The sequence below is a fragment of the Xenopus tropicalis genome, chromosome 5 (genome assembly GCF_000004195.4).
Source record: "Xenopus tropicalis strain Nigerian chromosome 5, UCB_Xtro_10.0, whole genome shotgun sequence".
Taxonomy (NCBI): Eukaryota; Metazoa; Chordata; class Amphibia; order Anura; family Pipidae; genus Xenopus; species Xenopus tropicalis.
The window spans coordinates 108,704,954-108,720,270 of record NC_030681.2 but is presented as its reverse complement, the minus strand read 5'-3'; the positions used below and the strand labels follow the sequence as shown (position 1 = coordinate 108,720,270).

Here is a 15,317-nt window from a genome sequence, read left to right as displayed (position 1 = left end):
TTTAAAAATGTCAATTATTTGATTACAATGGAGTCTATGGGAGATGGCCTTTCCGGAATTCTGTACTTTCTAGATAATGGGTTTCTGGATAAGGGGTCCGATACCTGTAATTGATTATACCCTTTACTAACAAAGTCACACTACACATTTGTTTTTCTGAATAATAGATACCTTTAAACTGCAAACAACAAAAACAAATTAATACCGCCAACCCCCCCCCCCCAACTAGGGTTGCTGGGTTATAACCCGAACAAAAGGGAATATGGTGCAGAATGATGTTGGCTCTGTGCTACCTGTATGATGACCTTTCAGGTGGCGTGATGATGGTGGGAGCAGGGATTTTGCATCCATAGAATGCAGCTCAGAGGATTTCTACTCTGCAGGTTTTCAGAATGTTGAACACTGGGCACAAGGTTTTGACCCAAACAACCCCTAGAAAAGCTGGTCTGTCCGGGTCGAAACCAGGCAGGTGGCAACCCCAGCCCTAACACAGGGCAGCCAGATGTCCTGCTTTAGGCAGCACAGTCCTGCCTTTGAGCCTCAAGCAGGATGTTATTTTTTTCATCTTTTTGGGGCCTCTGTAAAGAATTATATAAATTATATAAATTACCTTACTTATAACTATTTTCCTTCATCCAGATCATGGTATATCTAGTATAAATAAATCTAAAGCAACTGGACTTGTTAAGTAATCATTGAAGATGTTTCACTACTCATCCAAGCAGCGTCTTCAGTTCACTACTTGGAAGAGTAGTGAAACGTCTTCAATGATTACTTAACAAGTCCAGTTGCTTTAGATTTATTTATACTAGATATACCTTACTTATACCAAAGCAGCGGGAACTGAAGACCACAATGACCGCTGACCTATTTTTGTTAAAATTTATGTAGTTGCTGTGTGTAATTTATACAGTGCGTTCATCATATTATAGTGGTATTTGGCAAATTGTTATATTTTGTATATATTCTCCAACTTTTGATATAATTCAAAAAATCATAAAATCTTTGATTTAGGTTAAATCTTCAGCCTCAAGACTTCAGTAATTCATTAGTTTAATACTATCATTTGGTTAATTCATGTATTTTGGTTATTATAATATAATAAAGTAAACATACATATTCATTATATATACATACAGGTATGGGGCTTGTTATCCAGAATGCTTGGGATCTAGGGATTTCCGGATAAGAGATCTTTGTGTAATTTGGATCTCCAATATGATTCTTTTGCCTTCAATAAGAACTATTTATATCTTAGTTGAAATCAAGTACAAGGTCCTGTTTTATTGTTACAGAGAAAAGGGAAATAAATTACTTACTTTTACAGGTATAGTATCTATTATCCAGAATGCTCAGGACTTGGGGTTTCCAGATAAGGGGTCTTTCCGTAATTTGAATCTCCATACCTTAAATGCACTAAAAAAATAATTTAGACATTAAACCTAATAGGATTGTTTTGCCCCCAATAAGGATTAATATATCTAAGTTGGGATCAACTACAAGGTACTGTTTTATTGTTACAGAGAAAAAGGAGATAATTTTTAAAAATGTGAACTATTTGATTAAAATGGAGTGTATGGGAGATGGCCTTCCTGTAATTTCGGAACTTTTTGCATAATGGCTGAAACGGTGTTTCTGGATAACAAATCCCATAAATGCTTCTGTAATACCTTGTGCTTACCCTCTTTTTTTTTTTCTTCTCTCCATATTACCAAGCCTCAACCAAAGGGCATTAACACTCGAATGTTTAAAGCTTTAATGAGCAAAGGTCATACAGAATTTTCCTCGAACAGACAACAAGATGCAGAAGAATTTTTTCTACACTTTATAAACCTGGTAGAGGTATGTAACGGGTGACTAATTTAGAAAGGGGTGGTTATAAGAGCCTACCAGTAATTGCTTGCTGTGGGTTGCTAGCAACATTTTCCCCCTGTTTGCACTAAATAATGCTTTTTGTACTTTTATTTGTATACAAACCTACATATCTCATAATGAGTATACATGAATAATAACATTTGCTATTCTATGCTCAAATTACTTCTGTCTACAGAGAAATAGTATAGGCGCGGAGAACCCAAGTGATGTCTTCAGGTTTTTAGTGGAGGAAAGGACACAGTGCTGCCAGTCAAGGAAAGTGCGTTATACTGAAAGAGTTGACTACATCATGCAACTGCCAGTGCCCATGGAAACTGCTACAAATAAAGGTGAGAATTTAAATGTCCAAATAATGTAAAAAAATCAGTGTTTCCAAAATGTTGATTTTAACTGCACAAGTCAGTCTGTGGCTTAGTTAAAAGCCAATGCACCAAATATTCCGGCCACCATTTTGAGGCGCACACAGGAAAACACATGGGGTGCCATTTATAAAGCCTGGGAAAATTTGCACATGGGTAGTATCCCATGGCAACCAAGCAGAAGTTTACTTTCATTGTTCTACATTTTTCTAACAAAAAATATTTATTCACAGAGGCGGCGCTCACATTTATTTGATGTGAGCGCCGCCTCTGTGTTTAAACAGTTGAATTTACTATTGGGGATTAGTTTGGAGGAAGGCAGCTATTCACTTTGTTGTAATTCACATTTTTGGTGTGGGGACACTTTAGTTAAGTATTTTTCATTGGGTAAAAATTTTTTTCACTAGCGCGGATAAGGTTTAATATATAAAAAAATATTTATTCATTATACAAAGCATTTAGCACTCCACAGGACCCTTTACATTTTTCCATATTTTCATATGAATGCAACCTAAACCAACATCTGATTTTTAAACAAGTCCTTAAGGTAGATGAAGGAAACCTAGTTTTAACAAATGAAACATAAATTATTATATTTGGTCATGTATTTATTGGAAAAAAAAGTTCAATAACATATCTGCATGTGGCAAAAGTAAGGATTAACTTTAGGATTATCATATAATTTAAATGTAAACTCAGAATCTGGTTTCAGTCAATGGAATGACAATTAGGTGTTTGTGAGAGACCCCGTTTTATTTAAAGGGGTTGTTCACCTTTCAATCAACTTTTAGTATGCTGTAGAGAGTAATATTCTGAGACAAAGAAGGTGTCTGAGGACCTTAGAAAAATTGTTGTTGATGCCCATAAAGCTGGAAAAGGTTACAAGACTATCTCTAAAGAGCTTGGATTCCACCAATCAACCATCAGAGAGATTGTGTACAAATGCAGAATATTCAAGACTGTTGTTACGCTCCCTACTCAGATTTTTTTTATATTTAATTTTGACATTTCATATGGGGCTGGACATATTCTTTATTTCCCAGGGTGCCACAGCCATGTGACCTGTGCTCTGATAAACTTCAGTCACACTTTACTGCTGAGCTGTAAGTTGGAGTGATATCAGCCCCCTCCCAGCAGCCGATCAGCAGAACAATGGGAAGGTAGCAAGATAGCAGCTCCCAATAGATATCAGAATAGCACTCAATAGTAAGAAATCTAAGTCCGGCTTGGGACTCCTCCAGTTACATGGGAGTAGGAGAAACTATAGGTTATCTGAAAGCAGTTTCAGTGTGTAGCGCTGGCTCTTTCTCAAAGCTCAGGATCAGGCACAATGCATTGATGTGGAGCCTACGCACCAATATTACAGCTCAAAAAATACATAATGTCCCCCTGTTCTAATGCTCATCTGGCTGAATACTTTTAGACTCAAATAAAATGTAACAATAGTTGACTGTCCTCAGCCTGCCTTCAGCCTGCATCCTCCAAATCCCACAATTCCCTCCACATGTGATGTCAATAAGGAAAGGAATGGTAAAATAGTCCCTGCATGCTGTCTGTAAACTGGAGAAGTTGTTACAATTTGTAACATCAATGTTTTAGAAAAAAACTGTTTTGCAGCTTGATTTCAGCATACAAAAATGGTATTTATTCTTACATTTTAAAGCAACAGATGACAGTGATATATTAGAGGTTTCTGTGTAGTGTGGTGGTCTTTAACAAACTTTGGTTTGGAAGCTGGAGTTAATAATAATTTAGAAAACTGAAAATGCCCCATTGTTTTCTCTTATTTTTGTTATTTAGCAAGTTTTGATGTTGAAATATTGCTGAATATATGATGCGGAAGTTTGGTAACAAATTTCTCGTACAAATATGCAGCCATCTGACTTGTTACCTTTTAACAGAGGAACTGATTGCATATGACCTGAAAAGAAGAGAAGCAGAGAGTGCAAAGAGGCCTCCACCGGAGCTGGTCCGTGCCAAGATCCCATTCAGTGCCTGCTTACAGGCCTTTACAGAGCCTGAAAATGTGCCTGACTTCTGGAGCAGTGCTCTTCAAGCCAAGTCTGCGGGTGTTAAGTATGTCATGCTTTTTTATCTTTTTCTAACGAGTGGCATCTCTAATAGTCTCTAATAGTAAAAGCTGATCTATCCACTATTTAGCTATCCAACAGAACCACTGCATATGATTCTTAGGCTTGACTCAACTGAATCTAAGTTATCAATGCTGGTTTTAGAGTTAAATCATTTTGAGTTTTTACATGCACAATGCCACATTTACCCATTTATTATCCTTTGTGCATAATTATGGTGTGCATGACATAATTTGTACCATAAATGCAGCAGTATTGTTAAATGTTAAGGTTATAAATGATTACAGGTATGGGATCCCTTATCCGGAAACCCATTATCCAGAAAAACTGATTTCCTTTTTCTCTGTAGAAATAAAACAGTACCTAGTAATTGATCCCAACTAAGATATAAATAATCCTTATTGGATGCAAAACAATCCTATTGGGTTAATTAATGTTTTATTAATTTTTTAGTAGACTTACTAAGACTTACTAAGACCCCTTATCCGGAATACCCTTGGTCCCAAGCATTCTGGATAATGGGTCCTATACCTGTACTAGTAAATATTTCACCTGACTCTTTCATATTGGTATGATACCAGTAAATTAATCGTATGATACCATTCTTTCATCGTGACTTTCTTTGAATTATTCTCACAATTCCTTGAAGTTTTCATATCCATTAGGTAAGACATGTGCTCCTTCCTTTGTAAATAATTCCCTGCCTGAAGGCCAACGATTTGCTGTCAGCTGTTTCCTAGAAGAGAGAGGGTGCTGAGTGTCAGCAAACGATTTCTTCTCCCTTGCCCAATTCTATATTTAGATTGTGCCAGAGAAACAGCAGTTTCTGTTTGGAGTGCAGGGTTTCTCATGTGCAAGTGTGTTATTATTAAAATCATCTTATAAAGATATCTTTGCTCCCTGCCCTTTAAAAAGTAGGTACTTTATACATTTGGATAGTTTCACATTATTATTTTTAATTACCTGAGCAACCATTCTATTGTCCTCAGCCAGTGCCAGATTGGTGAACCATACTGTATTTATAGAGTTCCAAGCATTGTACCAAATCCCACACATGCACGTGCACCTGTACATCTAGACTAGAAATTTACTTTGGAGAAAGGGGAAAGAACATTTACCTGGGTACTCTTAACATGCTGAGAGTATAGACTGGGCTACTTAAAGAGTGGCATCTATACGATCTCTCTGATTAGCTAGTTGGTGGCAACTGGGGCAGTTAAGTGCAAGCAGTAGTGACACAGGCAAACACAATAGGTGGCCGTTCCTTAAAAATCTGATTCACACTAAATCAATAGAGTTGCATTTGTGTTTATTTTATAGAGAAAATTATATGTATGATCAGGTGTAATCTCATTTCTTTACCAATATTTTAAGTGTTTGTTTTTTAGGACATCTCGCTTTGCTTCATTCCCTGAATACCTGGTAGTCCAGATAAAGAAGTTTACATTTGGCCTTGATTGGGTACCCAAGAAACTTGGTGAGTAATTAAGTACTCAGGGCAAGATTTACTAACATTTATGTTTTTTCTTTTTTTCAAATTGTATTTTTTAGTGCTAAAAATGATAAATTATGAAAAAAGTGTTTGAGCAATTAGTAAAATATTCCAAGTGTAAAAACCATAAAAACATTATTACAAACATATGCCATCTAAAAGCTGTCGAGGGCATTCAGAAGTCAATGTCTTAGGAAAATTATAACAGTATTTAATGTGTGGTTTTTGAGGTCTTTTTGTTTTTTTTCTTTTGTAAATGCACAAAAATTCTTAAACAAGGATTTCAAGGTTTTGGCAGGGTCAGATTGGTGTGGTGCAGGGCTCACCCTGCCGTGGCCCCCCACACCCCCTGCAGGGGTCCCCTCTAATTGCTGGACCCACTTCCCTGAGCGTGTGTAAATTGAGCTTACTTTCAGTGCGTCGGTGGGGGGAGATCTGGCTGGGATCCAGTCTGGCAGATAAATAAGCCAACATTTGTGCTTTTTAAATCATGGCTTTTTTTCATGGTAGAAAATTCACAAAATTACAAATGTAATTGTTCTGCTCCTCAGTGTAATAATGAGCAAAGTTATATCATAATAGACATGATAAGGTTAATTCCCATTCTATATATTCTATCTGTGATGACATAAGAGATGTTGGGTTATTAATGAAATGTTAGACTAGTGGCCCTTTTTGGGTGTTTGCCTACTTTGTTTTATTCTCCCTGAAAATATGGTGTTGCAATAGCCAAAACTGCTGTTGCTTTTCAGAGATTCTGAAATATCGCCCCATGTGCCATTGCTCTTAGGTCAAAGAGGATAAATTAAATGGATGTAAAGGTCCTTCTTTCCTTTTAAATAGATGTGAGTATAGACATGCCAGATCTTCTTGACATCAACCATCTCAGAGCTACAGGGCTCAAATCAGGAGAAGAGGAACTTCCAGATATTGCTCCTCCTATTATCATTCCTGATGATCCCAACGGTATGTAATAATTGAAAAATTGACATTTGTATTTTTTTCATAATAACATTGATAAAACATTTTTAAATCAGTTGGCCCATATTTGCCTTGTTTGTGTGCACCATGAATCATATGATCTAAGGGGGTGGCCCTTAGAACTCTAAATGGCAGTTTTCTATTTACGATTACCTAGAAGCATGTACAAAAGTATATATTTGTAAAAATGGTTCATTTAGTTGAAGCAGAGCTTTACATCTGAGCTGTTTTATGCAATATATATTATAGAGACCTACATTGTTTGTGGGTAATGATTTCCTTTAACAAGTATTTATTAAGATCCAGCATATTCTGCCGTTCTGTGTAATAAATGGGTGTATACAATAGAAATACTGAATAAAAAAACACTGCTAAAACAACTGATCATGGATATAACAGGTAAAGAGGCCCTGCGCAAATGAGATTACATTTTATTTCAGATTATTTTAAAATGATAACATATGTGGTATGCTGTACATTGTTAATTACAACATTCTCTTGTATGACATTTGTAATTTGCAGATCATTCCAGGAACCACTTTATGGAATGTAAGTATCTGAAAAAAATGTAACTTTTTTATTTTGAGCATTTTTCATGTAGGATGGCTGAAAGGATAGTTTGTTGAATTAGGTGGTAGGACTTTCGCATGCTGTCAGTACTGCATGGAGGCTGGTGTCTAAACCCAGATATCACATTGGTTAAGTGTTTGCATTAGATTCTGTTTAGTTAACCAATATATGTATTATGTTTAAGCTGTCAAACTAGATGTGATGTAGTGAACTGTAAGCAGGGGTAATACACTTACAACTGACTTTCAGTGCAACCCTACAGCTTTAGTACTGCCATTTATCTCAGCATGTACACAGTGGTGTCAATCATTTATATACTGGATGTATATTGGCAGAACAGTGACACAAAATCCCATGCTAGCATAATAGTACATTACCAGTGGTAATAGGAGCATGGGTAGTTGTTATTCCTGAATTATCTCTCCAGTGCACCACATGGTTTCCTGGCATTGGATTGGTTATGCAGCTTATAAGCAAGAAGGTGTCTGGTTAGAGCCCTTGTTGTGGCATATATAGTACATTTATACACTAGCCATTAATGGGGTAATTCACCTTTAAATGACATTTAATTATTATTTATTTTTTTTGTTTTTGAAATTTATCTTTTATTTGTCAGTTCTCCAGCTTGGTGTTTTAGCAACTATCTGGTTGACCGGATCCTATTTACCTTAGCAGCCTGGCAGTGGTTTAAAACTCGACAATTAAATAGAAAGTACCCTCACCGAGCAATAGTTTTTGTTTTTTTTTATTTTGTTGTCAGGGTCAGGTAGTAATTTAAATTGTAAGCTGGGAAGAGGTAGACGAGGACAAATGAAGACCAAATATTCTGAAACACACTAAAAGTTATCTTGGAGGTAAACTCTTCCTTTAAGGGAGCACAACCACTTAATTTACCTTTTGGCAAAAAGGAGGCCAAGCTGTTAAGATACATGGAGAGAATGGTTGAAAAGTTTGGATTTAATGTACCGTATATACTCGAGTATAAGCCGAGTTTTTCAGCACCGAAAACGTGCTGAAAAAGGAACCCTCGGCTTATACTCGAGCTTATACAGCGCAATCCGGCATTCGTCTTGCACCCCCCGAGCATGTAGTGTACTGAAAAGGCAAACCTAGGTTGAAGCTTGGCTCGTTGTTGCTTGTGTCCCCCCTCCACAGCGCAATCCGGCATTCGGCTCGCAAACCCCCTCCCCCCAATGTGCACGCATGCGCGCGCCTACGTGCGTGCGTGCACAGCGGGAAGGGGGGGGGGGTTGCGAGCCGAATGCCGGATTGCGCTGTGGAGGGGGGGGGGGGGACACAAGCAACAACGAGCCAAGTGTCAACCGAGGTTTGCCTTTTCACTTATCTGCATTACCAAAAGTTCGTACTGTACTAGTTACCATAAGAACTCTGCGAATGCTCTTTCACCGGATTAATTACAGTACCAGGGTGATTATTGTACCATTGAACTTCATGGAAGCTCTTGTTCTTCTAGATCCTGACATAGATGAATCTTCAGTGATGCAGTTGGCAGAAATGGGCTTTCCTCTTGAAGCCTGCCGGAAAGCAGTGTATTACACAGGGAGCATGGGGGCAGAAGTGGCATTTAACTGGATTATTGCGCACATGGAAGAACCAGGTCAGTAACCAGAGAAATTTATTGCACTTCAGAAGGAACTTATTTTACAGTTATTTGATTCTTCTCAGACTGCACAGTATGAAATACCATTTAACGTGCTAGTGGTAGAGGGTCCCCAATAAGTTATAGTCATAATTAGTGGTTAGCTTAGTCAGAATTAGGCCATATTTCCCAAATTTAATTCTCTGTAAGACTATCAGTAGAAAGTAATAGGAAACAGGGTGACATATTGTTGGACTGTTGAGTTGAATGATTTCCAAACTCTGACCCTCTCTAAAGGTCTGAAGTTGTTGGTTGGGGAGTGGCTGGTGTAATCAAAATGCTTATTTGCTGTTATGTATGTTTTACTTTTATATAATATGACAGTGTAAAACTATTTTTATACACTTGTTGTACTGACCAGATTCAGGGCCAGACGAGAGGGCTGAAGGGATACATATACAGTATAGAGAAGGCTGACCTGTAACAAGGGCTGCATTAGCATTAGGGAACCATTGCAATGTGTTTCATTGAACTGGCTTATATGAACATGTTACTGCTGCCATCAAAAATTTTGCATGCCACCTCTCTTGTTCGATCACCTAATAGTATTGTAGCTCAAGTATGAGAGAGTAGATAAGAGGCTAACATCCATGTTGCTTAATACACTAATTGTGGGGCTAAGGCAGTATCAGTGATTGTAATTGTGGTGGTGTAGTATTTCTGAACATCCCATCCCTGTTGATTGATATATTGCTTACAGAAACATGCCGTCTTCCATGAGTTTTATGTCTTACATAATTGTACAGGGACTCTCTAGATTTCTTAATGCAGCAACATGCAATGTTATCATTATTATGCCCATAAACATTAGATGTAATCAGATATTGTGCCCACAGTGTGGAAGGTAGAAGTTGGGCAGCACTGCTTTAGATGTTTATGCCGACTCTGATTTTTATTAGATTTTGCAGAACCGTTAATCATTCCTGGTTGTGGAACAGTGACCTCTACATCATCTCATGGGCAGAATGCGCTATTAAACCAGCCACCAGAAGAGATTGTAGCACTTATTTGCTCTATGGGTTTCCCAAGAAATCATGCTCTCCAGGCACTAAGAGCCACAGTAAGTGCAATTCCATTGAGTGGCTATGGCCATAAGACAGTTTTTTTAAAAACAATTATGCAAATATATGTGTGTGCAAGCCTGCAACTCTTCCCAAACCATTAGTATGTGCTCTTATGTGGCTACAAAATCAAAAATTTCAAAGATTGCTTGTGTGACTAGGTTTAATATTTGTTTTCTAGACAGAAAAAGAAATTGCATAATTTTTGCATCTTCCACTTCATAAATGACCCCTAATGTATATTAAAAAATCCATGTCAATTTCTAAGATCTTTTTCTTTCATTTGTTTGTTTTTTCAATTATAGAACAATAATCTTGAAAGAGCTCTGGACTGGATGTTCTCTCACCCAGAGAGTGAAGAAGGAGCTGATAATGTCTCTGGCTGTGTGGATACAGAGAACAATCCCAATGGCATTATCACTGACAGTGAACAGGAAGGCCCTAGAATAAAGGATGGCAATGGAAGTAAGAGAAGCATGTCTTATGTATAACAGCAGCATTTTGTTTTATTCTTGCCTTCATTTCTTAGGATTAAATATATATACATTTTTTAATGTGTGTATGTGTGTGTGTGTATATATTATTAGAAAGTATTTATAAAGCACCAACATATTCTGCTGGGCTGATATATATGTATGTAATTTTAGTATATATAATTTTATGTCTGTGTAAATTGTTCTGTTAATAAGCTCAGAATCTAGCAATGTATAACAGATTTAGCATATTATGTGGCAAGACTGAACAGGATTTGGAGTAAAAATAATTAGAGCCCACAAAGCCATCAGCATTGAACATTGAGTACCTCCCTCATCAGAATTCTGAGTACTTTCCAGTTCCAGTATACTGTTTCATATCCCATTTTTGTATGCTAAGAAAGGTATACTTCCCCTTTTGGATAACAGCAAAACATATATATAGCAAGAGAATGAGCACAAAAACCAAAAATGAAAGTGTACCAAAATAATTACAATAAAATGTACTGTTGTCCTGCCCTGGTAAAAGCTGAGTGTTCACCTCAGAAAAACTACTATAGTTTTATAAAAATAAGATGCTGTGTAGCCATGGGGGTAGCTATTCAGATAGGGCTGAATTGCACAGGTTACATAGCAGATAAGCTCTGTAAAACATGATTGTATTTTACAGAGCTTATCTGTTATCTTTTATGAAACCTGATCCAGCCCCTTTGGCTACACAGCAGCAGTGCAGAGCAACAGTACATTATTTTAATTACTTCAAAGCACTTTCTATTTTGGTGTTACTGTTCTTTAAAGAAAAGCAATTCTGCATCATGATGTTATCACCACAATTTTTCTTTAGGTCAACCATATAAAAACACTGGAATTGGATTGGCGTCTTATGCAGGGACACATTGTAAGAAAAGTTTCGGTGAAAGTTCATCTTTCAACAGGACAGGCATACTAAAGACAAAGTAACAATGTAGTGGCCAAAAATCACAAAATTATTTAATGGTTGATATGAATATACATGCAGGAAGATTATTTCTGAGTCTTTTTTTTTTACACATAAAACAATTCATATAACAAACAACTCTGTAAAATGGCAGAATTGGTCAAGGGTCTGAAACTGTTAACAGTTACAGGTAATCTACACCCTAGTGTAGCCATTCCCTTTAGTGGGCAATTCATTGAAATCTGTGACTGGTTTGTGCAGTATAAATCCTAGGTTGATATAATACTTTCTCTGTGTCACTCTATTTATATTGCTGTATTAGTGTCATGACGTATATTCTACAATGCTGTTCTCTAGATACTGTGTTCATAGCATACAATGTCCCTGCAGTCAGCCAGAAAAAACATAGCAGAAACAGGAGAAGTGAAAGGGGCTGGTGGGTATACATATGACTGGGCACACAGACAGAATGATTGATTCCTCACCTGCCCCTGTCAGCAGATTTGCACTCTGCTTGCATTCTTGCTGCTTTGAATATTTGACTCCTTCTTTGTGCTTAGATCCACACTCCAGCCTGTACAAACTTAAAGTCAACCCAGAATATGTATGTATAGCTATATTTATAAAGCGCTACAAGGGTATGCAGCGCTGTACAATCTTACAATATACACAATTATACACAGGGAGTACAAGTGTTAAAAAAATACAATAAATAAGTATAAATACACAGAGATTAAGTGCCATGTGGTGTGAGATACAGATGGAAGGAGGTCCCTGCCCCATAGAGCTCCACAATCTATTTGAAAACATACAGGCACAAATTAAAAGGCAGGAGTGCACAAGGTATGGGCATTTGCCCTTAAGCGCAAGACTACAAAAAATAACGTTTTAGTTCTCCAGAAGGTAACAGCTGAGTTTTTCCTTAACTAGAGTGAGTCGGTGTTCCCTATGGAGGGATTTAGGGATAGAGTTCCAGAGGTAAGGAGCAGCGAGATAAAGAGGTTTAAGACAAGAGAGGGCAGTGGGTGTGGATGGTGTAAAAAGACAGAGGCTCTGAGAGGAGCGGAGGAGATGACCAGGAACATGCAGGGAGACCAGTGAAGAAATGTAGTGAGGAGCAGAGGAGTGAAGGGCTTTGAACATTAGCAGGATTCTGTATGCTATCCTTTGCTTAACAGGCAGCCATGCTAGAGAGCTTAAGTGAGGCTGAGCAGGTTCTCTCTTAGGAGAGAGCAGGAGGATCCTGGCAGTAGAGTGAAAAGCCGAACTTTAACAGAGGAGTCGGCTTTTCACTCTACTGCGCATGCGCCTACGGCATAGTCACAGCTTAACGAAGCCGGAAGGAGGAATCGCTTGCTACAGGTACCCCGGGTACCCTATCAATAGCAGTTTTTGTTTGTCCTCTTATTCCCTGCCCTGGTGGCTCTGACTCTCTCTGAAACAGTGTAACACAAGGCAGCAGATTGACAGACTTGTCTTGCTGAGGAGACCTTTACAAATAAGTTTTGAAGCACTGAAAACGTTTAATAAATTCATATTGGAAAAGTTGCTTAGAATTATGTTTACTTTTATAAGGCAAAAACTTATATTTTGGTTTGAAATGTCCTTTAACATGGTTTTATGTTTTTCCCTTAGCTCCCCATCACCTTAAGCATAAATGAACACACGCATGAAAGATATCAAATGATTTGCCTGCTGTGTTTTTGTTGCATAGAAGAATGTACACAAATACATGGCTCCATTCCAACTTTAAGGAGGCCATACACGGGCCTATTCTAGCTGCCGATATTGGACCAATTCGGCAACTTATATGCCCGTGTACTGGTATGAACGACGGGCTTGCCCAACTGACATCTGGCCTGAGGTAGGCCCGAGATAGGCCAGATCTTGATCAGGCAGATTTGATTCTGCCGTCGGATCGGGGGCCGCATAGGCTCGCTGATGCAATCACTGCACCAACGGTGCCTATACCCGCCATTCTAATTTGATTCTTTGGCATCAGGGCTAAATGGCCAAATTAGCCCGATTTAGCGCACCTGTATGTGGGGATATAGGGAGAAGATCTGCTCGCTTGGCGACCTCGCCACGCGAACGGATCTTGCTATGTATGGGCCACCTTTAAAGTTCAAGGCAATTGCCTGAAAGTGTTGTGCAGTTGTGGCCTGAAAATATACACTAGATAATTTTAGGCCCACTAACAGGCACCAGTGCTGGTGCATTTAGGTTATTGATTTTTAAAAAGGCAGATTTCAGGTGTTTTTCTACATGCTAAAAAAATTCCAGAACTCCTCTTGTATGCTATAGGCACTTCTTGACTGTAAATGCAAACCTGCAATAGGTGCCTTTGAACACATGCATGCTTCTGTGTATATATTAGTTTTCTTCATAAACCCTTGATGGCATAACTTCAGGATAAATAGGCACTGATTTTTTTTTGCTTCATTTGAATACATATTGTTCTTTGTGCTTAAAATACCTCGCCCTAAGTGCCACTAACAAAGACAGCACATTAATTATGGGTCGACAGTACAGCAATAGTTTAGGTCACTTGGAATATGTGAATCTAAAACAAAGCTGAAAATGGCATAAATTGGTATTACAAATTCTCTCTCCATGCTGTGTGTATGTACATGCATGTCTGTGTATATATATATATATATATATATATATATATATATATGTATATATATATATTTCCATCTCACACTTTCTGAATTTTTTTTTTAATTGACAGCAAGTTGACCTTATTTTTTTAACACCCTACCTTTTATATAACATAAAAAGTTCTAAATCATAGCAAAGTATGTTTTTTGTTGCAGGATATGAACTCTTTGGAATTATCAGTCATGCAGGAACATCTACAATGTCGGGACATTATGTCTGCCATATCAAAAAGGAAGGAAGGTAAATGTTATGAATCACAGAACGTTAATGATTTAACATTAGCGGCTTAAATTATAGCTGTGATATCATTGTGATATGTACATTGCTTCTAAAAGCCTAAGAAGGGGGTGCAAATAAAACATTTTAGCTTAATAGATTCACATAAAAGTGTGACTTAGCACCAGGTGTGGATATTTATGCATATTCAAGGAATTTGCAATCAATACCAGGGATGCCATATTGCTAAACACAATTGGCTCCAGGACCCAATGCATTACATTTATAGACATGCATATTCTGGCAATTATGACATTTTTTTGAAACACCTCTAAGCTAATGCTCTTTAGTTTCAGTTATGTTAGATACTATCAAATAGAGAAGGGAGATATTTTTACTTTGGATAGACAGCCTGGACTGCAGTAATTAGAAGAACCTTGCAACTTTAGTCTATATATTCATAGCTCATTGAGGTACCTGCAGAAGTCATTTACAAAAGGCTGCAGGAGTGAGCTGAGCAAGGCAGCCTGGTAGTGATGGCTTCTGCATGGTATATGATGACTATACAGTCCCTCTGTGTGATACATTTTTCTTGCAGATTTATAGTCAACAAGGTAAATGAGACCATTATAACTTCCCTACATCCACTAGGCAGTTGGGATTACAAAGCTACAGATCTGTTGTCTTATTGTGAAAATCCCTGTTTTGTTTTTCAGATGGGTGATTTATAATGACCATAAAGTTTCTGCATCAGAGCGACCTCCAAAGGAATTGGGCTACATTTACTTCTATCATAGAATATCATGTTAAATCCTTGTTTGGGTTCCAGGGCTGTAAAATTAAATGCAACTTTTTAATCCTAATCCAAAAAGTGTAAATGAGCGGAAAACGGGGGTTGGGTTGGGTTGACACAAGACTGCCAGAATACCAAGAGATATA

General features: G+C 37.7%; 1 protein-coding gene across 3 annotated transcripts in view; it reads left to right on the top strand.

Annotated features, from left to right (window-relative positions):
- The window catches only part of usp13 (ubiquitin specific peptidase 13), a 43,405-nt gene that overhangs the window by 27,654 nt on the left and 434 nt on the right, over positions 1 to 15,317 (top strand). For 2 of the 3 annotated variants that reach the window (NM_001376925.1, XM_002931576.5), the window contains exons 11-21: positions 1,717 to 1,842; positions 2,051 to 2,204; positions 4,136 to 4,310; positions 5,713 to 5,801; positions 6,660 to 6,782; positions 7,320 to 7,346; positions 8,842 to 8,985; positions 9,927 to 10,087; positions 10,394 to 10,553; positions 14,318 to 14,402; positions 15,095 to 15,317. The exon at positions 15,095 to 15,317 is cut by the window's right edge. In NM_001376925.1, coding sequence (NP_001363854.1) covers positions 1,717 to 1,842; positions 2,051 to 2,204; positions 4,136 to 4,310; positions 5,713 to 5,801; positions 6,660 to 6,782; positions 7,320 to 7,346; positions 8,842 to 8,985; positions 9,927 to 10,087; positions 10,394 to 10,553; positions 14,318 to 14,402; positions 15,095 to 15,188 — 1,338 coding nt within the window. In that variant the 3' untranslated portion in view covers positions 15,189 to 15,317. The remainder of the gene's footprint in view (positions 1 to 1,716; positions 1,843 to 2,050; positions 2,205 to 4,135; positions 4,311 to 5,712; positions 5,802 to 6,659; positions 6,783 to 7,319; positions 7,347 to 8,841; positions 8,986 to 9,926; positions 10,088 to 10,393; positions 10,554 to 14,317; positions 14,403 to 15,094) is intronic. The other variant, NM_001376926.1, reaches the window with a different exon arrangement.